The 9,565-nt window shown below is 40.5% G+C and overlaps 1 protein-coding gene across 1 annotated transcript in view; it reads left to right on the forward strand.

Moving 5' to 3' along the window:
- Window positions 1-2,459: 2,459 nt before the first annotated feature.
- Window positions 2,460-9,565, forward strand: part of LOC123978454 (neuroligin-4, X-linked-like) — a 153,436-nt gene continuing 146,330 nt past the window's right edge. Inside the window, exon 1 of the mRNA XM_046061679.1 lies at window positions 2,460-2,919. Within this exon, the coding sequence (XP_045917635.1) occupies window positions 2,469-2,919 (451 nt within the window). The 5' untranslated portion in view covers window positions 2,460-2,468. The remainder of the gene's footprint in view (window positions 2,920-9,565) is intronic.

The raw sequence follows: 9,565 nt of genomic DNA on the forward strand, positions 1-9,565 counted from the left end.
CTACCAATGTGCCCAGAAAACCTCATTTCTCTTGTATCTATAGAGCTCACAGTTTGATGAAGCCAATACATCATCAGCAATGAGCTGAGAAGCAATTCTGAGGTCCCCAAACCAGACTCTCTCCTCCCCTATCAAACAGAGTTTCCAAAGCGTTTTTAAAAAGATAACATTTAGAGCCATTGAAAGGGGTATATTCAACAGGGCCTCATTCCTCTAGGGGCCTTGTAATATTTATAATATTTGTAATATATGTAATAGCGTTTGTACAGCCTGTCTAAGCAGATATGTTTCCAGGCAGACAGGCCTACATGATCCTTGCAGCTGTAGCCAGTAACAACTTGAATCCTTTTGGTTCTGTTTCACTAATAAATGCTGGAAAACTGTTCAGATTTAAAAAAAAACTTGCTTGCAAAGATTGGCATGTACTTTGACTCTATTAGCAGAATTCCACTAATTTATTCATGCAGCCTTTTCATTTATATTTAATATCAGAAAAGAGTCGGCCCTGGTCAGCATGACATTTAATCATTGATTTGGCCTGACAGTTTTATTTGAGTGAGAGGGTAATTAATCAACATTCTTGGATTGGAGAAGTCAGGCGTGAGATTTTCTAAATGTCTCAAGACCTGGTGGCAATTGAATGAGATGGGAGCTCTAATGGGAAATTGAATCAACAGGTGGCATGCCACATAGTTTTGACACAAATGTTTATGAGACGCCTCCAAGCCCAGAGAGCTGATTTCTGATTCAGAGGGATTTCCAAAAATTCCCTTGTGCAAAGACTCCTGCAAATTGACTGTCAACAAATTATTGAAACCAATCTCAAGACCTCAGCAGTTCTCCACTAGTTTTTGAATACATTTTTCCAAAACCCACAAAAATGTAAATTTTTTAGTGTCAAGCAAGCGCAACAACATAGAGACATAGCAAGCCAGCTAATACTAGTCCAACAGAAAGAAGGCCAGCTCGGCATCTGTCCTGCATCCTTTCATCTCTTTCAGCTCACGGCAACAAAAGCCTGTCTGATATTTATTCTTTTCTGGTCTCTTGCTCTTCGCCCTCTCTTTTTCTCTTCCTTGCTTCCCCTGACAACATCTTCTTCGGCATTACACCATTCTCGTGATGGATTTCCTGACCAGGATTCCAGTGAAAGGTGCTATGGGCCCGGAGTGGCAATGACAGAGATAAAATAACAAATAACTACATAATATTGCTTCAAGTCATTTATACCTACGATCAAATGGTAGCTCCATTTTTAAATAAAAGGTGATAGTTTTATACATTTAAATCTGAACCAAAATGTAAGTCTGCTTGTGGCTCTGGTAGAAAAGTCAAGGAATCACCACAGTCTGTAGCATTCGTCCTCAGGGGACCATAAATGTCTTGGTAATCCATCCAGTATTTGTCAAGATATTTCTGTTTGTTTCAAAGTGGTGGACAGACTGAATGAGCAACATTACCATCCCGTTTGCATAGCAAAAAACATTCCAGGATTTTACGGTATTGTTGGTTGGACTGAACCATTGGTCCACATGTAATCACTGCTGATGTGAGAAGTAACATCGTCTATGGCTAAATCTGGTGTGCAATGGCCAGAATTTGAGTTGAAAATATTATCATCACAATGTGAAGAAGTGACCACGTCATGTCAAAGACATCTATGTATTTTGTTGCAGAGATATCCACTGAAGTTAGCATGCTAAACAGCTTGCGTCCAGTGTTGTTATCCCACCCGTGCATCAAAATGAGATAGTGAGTCTCCTGACCTCTGGTTCCTCTGCGACGCTACTTTTTTGTCCTGCCACCACTTCAACTTCCCTGTCTCTGGCTGTGCAGACTGGGTGGGAAATCGTTGTTGTCTGGGAGACACAGGTGGCGGAAGCGCCGCAAAGTGCCACAAAGTGCCACAAAGTGCCACAAAGTGCATGAATTATGAAAATGTGCCCATCCACCATAGCTATTAGAAATAGTATCATTGCTGTTTGTTATTGTGGTTTTTTAAATTACGTACTTATTCCACATATTTGACAGAGAGGAGGAGAGAAGTACTGCTCGTATTTGTTTGACGCATGTGGCCATGAGTTACACACTGTACTTTTAAACTACTTTGGCACATAGGCTATAGGGATAGATGGGTTAACAAAGTTAGTGATAGTGGACCAACTCTGCTTTTTTTGTTGCTCTTTCAGGATATCTCATCAAGCTGGAGCCCAGGTGACCCAATAGCATCCTAAACTCCTCTCCTGTTCTGGAAGGGGGAGTCATACAGCAATTACAAATGCAGGCTCTCGGAATGGGGAGCTCTGAGAAAGCTGCTTTATTCGGTTGGGGTTCCTTTGCTCAGCTCACAGCCTGAGGAGGAACAGGAAGCATCTTGGTGGAGGGGAAGGGTGGGGGGTGGGGTGCCAAAGACCCAAGGGTGGATCATAACCATAACCAGCCAGGCTCAGGCTCAGCACAGAAGGAGCATGTCAGTGCTCGGAGGCCCTTCCTGGATTTGTCACTCCACGGCCAAGACCAACCTTTTGCTGTGGATGGGGCTGGCGTCCATCTATGTGGCCACCATTCAGGCCCAGCAGCATCCTGTGGTCACAACCAATTATGGAAAATTGCGGGGAGTGAAGGTTACCTTACCCAATGAGATCCTGGGACCAGTGGAGCAGTATTTGGGGATACCGTATGCGCTGGCCCCGACTGGGGAACGAAGGTTCCAGCCACCAGAGCCACCCATGTCCTGGCCGAGCATCAGGAATGCTACTCAGTTTGCTCCGGTTTGTCCTCAGTTCTTAGAGGACCGCTTTTTGCTCAATGATATGCTCCCTGTGTGGTTCACCGCCAACTTGGATACAGTGGTAACCTATGTGCAGGAGCAGAGCGAGGACTGCCTTTATCTGAACATCTACGTCCCCACAGAAGACGGTAGGTCAACTGACTGTGTCTCTTTCTGTCTTCTACCTCTTCCTCTATGTCTTTGTTGTTCCCTATTGTATTTCACACTTGTTATGTGTAAATGTGAAGACTACAAGTAATTTGATGCTTATTAGATTGGGTATATCCACAAATGAAGTTTAATATTAACTGAAATGATGAGGGCCTTTCATTTAGCATTTTCTCCCCTTTTTTCAGTTGGTTACTTTCTAAATCTAGCTCTAGATCTAGGTCTCTTGCTGGTTTCTCAACTGTTACCTACCCAGCTTTAAGGCCTTGTAAAAGGGACCAGTGTCCAAATCTAGTTTTATAGCTTTATCATTTCAGTTAATATTGTGTTTAGATCACAGTTATGTGGTAACTCAAGCACTGATGGAAAAATGAACCAGGCAACACAACTACACTTGGAGAATTAGTAATTACTTTTTACTTTTTAATATGAGCATACATGTAAATCAAAATGCCAAAACTGTCAACAATCATCCAAGAACTCAATTCACAATTTAATAATATATTATTCTTGGCAATATCATTGCTACAGGTTTTCCATCAAACTTTCATACTTTTGATGATATGATCATGACAAGACAAAAGTTAGCACTAACAGCAAATTTAAGGAGGAGCAGACCAGAATGCAAGGAGGCTTCTTGCTAAAATATCATATACTTACAAAGCAAAGGCCCTAGTATAGGCCTGTTTTAAATAAAGGCCTGTTACTCTTTGTAGTTAAGGTCAATAAAGACCCTGGTCACTTTGTGGCCTGTATGTATTTTAATTATTTTCAGAATAGGAGTACTGTTTATTTTCAGGGGATTTGGTAAAGTATAATAAAGCTTCCAAAGCTTGGTACTCTGTAGCATATGGGCACTTAAAGGCAACATGATAAACAAAATGCAAAAAGAGTGACAGGAACCAAGGGTGTCAACAGCCCATCAACTCTCAGTTTTGGCCCACGGCTGTTTGTCTCTGCTGCTACATCCTCAAAGCTGTGATTGTATTGTTATGCCTTTGGTTAGCTAATTATTTGAAATTATTGAAATCATGCATTGTGCTGAAAATACTTGATCTTTGGATGCTTCAGAGTAATTTGATTAAACAATGCATAATTTTTGATTGACAATATTTAAGTTAAATTCTTTAATGAAGTTATTCTGTTGAGGTCCAGTTGAAATGAAATGTCCCATTTCTTCTGTTGCTACACCATACATACCTGCTCTGTAAGTCACGTGGAAATCCTGTGTTCTCCTTAAAAGAAACGGTATTTAATGGTTGTGTCCCCTGTTTGTGCATTCACTAGTCAGAATGCTGTTAATTTTCAATCCACATTTATGGAAAACTTGTTTTCCAGGGCTCAGCCTACCAGCTCAGCTGTCAATCAAACACACTCCTTGAGAGGCTAAGAGAAAAGGGACCATTTCTGACATTTCCCCACAGAGCTTTTGTTCTTCGTTTTAATAATGGAAAAATATTAACAATAAATTTAAAAATCCATTTGACATGATTGGGCTCATTTCATTTCTGATTTTAGTTGGACCAGTTGGATAAAGTGGCTTTATTCTCAAATGCAAAAGCTTATAAAATGTTAAATGCTAAAAAAGTGAAAGTAAAAATGTACAATGTATTTGTATTTTCTTTTAGGGTGAGAAATGTGTCATAACATCTTTTGATTAACATAATGGTGACATAAAACTTGTTTCCTTGTGCACTAATAACCAGGGAGAACTGTAAGCAGTCCAATCAGTGAACCATGGTTTATCCAAAAGACAGGAAATGCAGAGCCTATTGTCCAAGTTGCTCTTCTAGTCCATGCAGCTTTGTACCACGACTAAAATGAAAGGAAGCACAGATGTAAGCTCCTGTTTGCTCTCAGGCTGAAGTCTTTCCATAATGGTTTCCTGCACTCCCCTATTTTAGTGAGCACTTGTGACACTCTTACCGTCCCAGCACTATATCCACCTAGGTCCTGCAGCAACCATCATGCACAAGACCCAATGTGTGTTTTGTAAAAAGTATGGTGACCATAACCATAAGTAGTTGGAGGTCAGGGTAGCACAAAGTGTGGCCACCCTGTGGAAGGACAGTGAGGCACATTAATGCGTGTGTCTGCTAAGACCATTGACAGCTTCTTGCTAAATTTAGTCTGAGCTCTTAGTAGTTTTAAAAGTGCAGGAGAGAGAGCTTACAATCCTGCAACGGTGCACAGACAGGGGGCTTTTCTCAAATCATTCAGTCCAAGAACACAAAGAAATAAAGTTACTCTAGAAGGGACTGAGCACTGTGTACACCCGTCCTGCGTCGAACATACAATTTGCTTTTGTGAATGTTTTATGTGCAGTTTTCTTTTACAATGGCCAATTTAGCAGTAGCCAGTAATACAGTATATCAAAGGTTACATTCAAGGTGCAAGGTAACTTTATTATCCCCGAGGGGCAATATGGCTCACAGCCAGCAGTAATAAACGGATATCAAACAACAACAAACTACACAGTGCAATTTCTGGAGAAATTGTGGTGTGAATACTGGCTGTTGAAGGCTGATGCTAAACTGGATTGCTAAACTTCATGCAAGCTCTCATTTCAGCCTCTTAAACAAGCAGTAGATGCTCCTGTCACTTTAAGCTCCCCCCCTTCCCCCTCCAAAAGCCCACTGTGTTCTGATTGGCCAAGATCCTGAAGCAGGATGATTATGCCGCCCTGCGGTCGAGACAAACTAAGCATAGGAGTTGACAGTTATTATTGAGGCTGCAGGCAAATTACCATATATGGAAAGCTCTGTATAACATCATTAAGAGCCAAGAGTAGAGCTTTGGCCAGTATTAATTTCAGTCCACCAATCAGAACAGAGGACCCAGTCCTTCAGCTAACTTACGTCACCAAGGTAACCAGCTCTACAATAGAAACAGATAGGAAAATTGACTTTCTGTCAAACAAACCTCCATTGAAACAAAATTATAGGTTGTATCGGCAAAATGACCTGACCAGCAGCAACAGAAGGCATTTGTGAACGATGTTTTTTGTGTGGATAAAGTAAAAAGAAGTGAGCTCTTCTGCGAGTTAAAAAACTGGTATGTTCTGCTGTGCTCCAGAAATTTTGAGGAGAATTTATAATGGCGGCCTATGGAGGAGTTGGCTGGCACTCTAGTCCTTTGGAAGCACACAGAGACAAATCTGTAAGTCCGAGGGATTTATTAAACACATGTGAGGAACCACAACAAAAATACCTACATTTCTAGTATAAAATAATGCCTGAAGACTTAAAATTGTGGTCAGGGCTGCGAGTTAAAAATACATTTTTAAGATAAGATTTTAAGCTTCCTGCCGTCAAAGGGTTGACGTCACGCACTCTAACTACCTACATTCCGTCCCATAGACACTCAGTATAAACTCAAAAAAGAGTCTGAAACGACATGAAACTTGAATTGAGATTGTGTAAAAAGTATAAAAGATGTGGAATCGTTGAATTAACTGGAAATAGTCCAAAGGTTTGTGAACGTTTTAAAGGTGGAATGGCGTATCTATGTGAATGTATGAATTAGTGGGAAGAGGTTGAAGATCAGTGAGTTTGAATGATTTTCTCATTGACTTTCATTATAACAAAGTTTCAAGGAAACTTGAATAGATTGAAGAGTTTGAATAGGATTTGAAAGTTGAATAATGCGAAGAAACAAGGAAAGATGTGGAAACTTTTCCATTTGGAATGGAGTTTCTAGCTGAAAGTATGAATGAGTAGTTAACAGTTGAAAAACCTTGAAAAAGTGTGAAAATGGGGAAATTTTGAACATTCCGTCCATTCACTTGAATGGGGAAAAATGCCTGGAAAACCTTGAATATCTTGAAAAGTATGAAGGTTATCAAAATTCTGAGCGCTTGATTCCTAATTGAGATGAATATTTTAAGCTTTGAATGACGTTTCTACGTTGAAAACTGTGGAACTAGTTAGCTTGCAAAAAACAGGCGGAATAATAATAATAATAAAAATAAAGAATTCCGAAACCGATAGAAGAACATATGTTGTGAATGCTTTACAGCATTCACAATGCTTTACAGCATTCACACCAATAATAAAGAATTCCGAAACTGATAGAAGAACATATGTTGTGAATGCTTTGCAGCATTACAACTAAACAGCGCAAGTGCGAATGGTGGCTGTTGAAGGCTAATGCTAAACTGTATTGCTAAACTTCATGCAAGCTGTCATTTCAGCCTCTCTCTTAAACAAGCAGTAGATGTTCCTGTCTCTTTAAGCTCCCCCCGTGCAAAAGCCCACTGTGTCCTGATTGGCTGAGATCCTGAAGCAGGATGACTATGCTGCTCAGCAGTACAGAAAGACTAAGCATAGGAGCTTGCAGCATTCACACCCAATAATAAAGGTTAGCAATAACACAAAATTAACTCAAGGTGCACTTTCATCTGATATCCTTAAGAAACTAAGTATTTCAGTCATCCCTTTATATTGGTAGGCTTTAAATTTGATTTAATTTAGCAGGAAATGTTGAGTTTCATTGACACTAGCATAAAGAGCAACTAAATAATAAAGAAATACATCTACATACACCACAGTAACATCAGGAGTTGTTTTTGTAATGGAGTTTTCTGTCCACCTTGAAAAAGACTTAATTGGATGGTCAAACGCTAGCTTACACTGTGTTCAAAAGTATAAATTTAGTTTAAAGAATTCCACAGTGGAAAAACTAGAATGAATTGGAGAATGAAAAGAGTTTTGTGTTAAAAGGAGAACGTGTTGTAAGTAGAGTTGTACGACATGACTTGTACAGATGGAATTAGTGCTGTGGAAATGTACAGTAGGGTGATGTTAGTGAGTAATTCCACCCCACTCAGTGTTTCCCCCCTGCCTTTACAAGACGCTAGCCTTTATTGTTTATTCTGGCTCTAAGAGACCCAGGCATTAATTGAACACCAGCTGGGTTTGTTGCTGGGGTTTCTCAGAGTGGCTTGCTGCTTGTTTCATTGAATGGGTCTAATTGCTGGTGTGATGTGGTGAAGACTGTAAACTCTTACACTGTACTAATGGCATTATGTATGCTTCATGGATGGCAGTACTTCAGGTGTTGGCACAGATCTTCAGTTTTATGTATACAGTATCACAGCTATATCTCCACAATGTTTTCTATCCACAACAGGTCCTTTCTTTAAGATCGCTGTGATTGCTAAGCTGTTGGTTCCTTCACCAACATGCTGTACAACATTTTGTTTTTAAGGATCGTTGGTTTCTTCAAACCATCTATGATTGATACCACAACATTAGCATATGGTGCATTTAGCTAACTCACCTAACTGAAATGTACATTTCTCTGTCAGTTAAACAACTTGAATGGTTAAAAAACAAATTAATGGTTACAAATAGCTTTGTTTCAGAGTTTTCAGTATTGAAATGTCTCAATTTCCACATCCATATATCATGGAAAATGTCTATTGAGATATATTGAGTGCATAGACGTGTTAGAGTTAATCAGATATTCTTTTTGTCTGTAAAACCTTACAAATGTTCCTCACAATTTCCCAAAATTTTTTAACCAACAGTCCAAACATATCCAGTGTATAATTATATAAAGAAAAGCAGCATCACATTTGAGAAATTGAAACCATTAATGTTTTGCCATTCTTGCTTGAAAAATGATTTAAACAATTGTCTGATTATCAAAATAGTTGCCGATAAATGTTTCTTACACTAATTAATTAATCATAGGCTATATGCAGTATATTGTTTCAGTTGCCCAGACCAAAGTTACTTATATCTGCTTTGTGTGCATTTATGAAGGATTCCTGTAATATCAATCAAATCTGCTCATTAAAGTAGTTGATTTATTGATGTTGAATGTGAAAACATCATAGAGTGTGTCTAAATGCCTCCAACTTCCACTTTTGTTCAGCACAACAACTATCCATTCATCTAGCGGACATGATGCACTACATTAGTCCAGGCAGCACTATGTCTCTAAGCTGTTTTTAATAGTTCCCCTTCGAGGGAACTCGAACTGCGTCGGTTATGACACTATGGGAACGCCTCTAGGCGAAGCAGGTCTGAACGTGAATGAAATCACTCCAATCCTATTGGCCTGTTGCTAGAACGGTAAGGTGTGACGGAATAACCGGAGGAGTATAAAGCACACCTGTACACACTCATCATTAGCTTTTTTTTATTCAGCAGGCGCTCTGTATGTTGTTTGAAGAAAGCTCCAGTCCTACAAGCAGTGTGTCTTACCTGAAGAAGAAGTCTACCAGCATGTCCGGCAACCAGATGTACAGAAGGTGTGTTTTTTTCTTGCCCTCGGTACATCACGGATGGAGATTCTCATGAGATGTGTGTCTCATGTTTGGGGATGGAGCACGCACAGGCAGCTCTCGAGGGGGCTGCCTGCGCCCGTTGCGAAGCCCTTTCCGTGCGGGTACTGAGGTACAGCATGGCTCTCTTTTCCGAGGATGGCCGGATGTGTTTTCCCCGTGGCGCGGGCCCTGCGGCCGCTGAGGCGGCCCGGCCGCTTCACTCATGGGTTCACAGCGTGATCTGTCGGAGGATTTCGGGACGGCTGAGGCTTTTTCCCGACCTTCATCCGCTGGCTCCGACGCTTCCTTTCCTCGTTCGGGAGCCCGTTTTCGGCTTCTCCCGCTCGCGGTTT

Source organism: Micropterus dolomieu, linkage group LG01 (assembly GCF_021292245.1).
Source record: "Micropterus dolomieu isolate WLL.071019.BEF.003 ecotype Adirondacks linkage group LG01, ASM2129224v1, whole genome shotgun sequence".
Taxonomy (NCBI): domain Eukaryota; kingdom Metazoa; phylum Chordata; class Actinopteri; order Centrarchiformes; family Centrarchidae; genus Micropterus; species Micropterus dolomieu.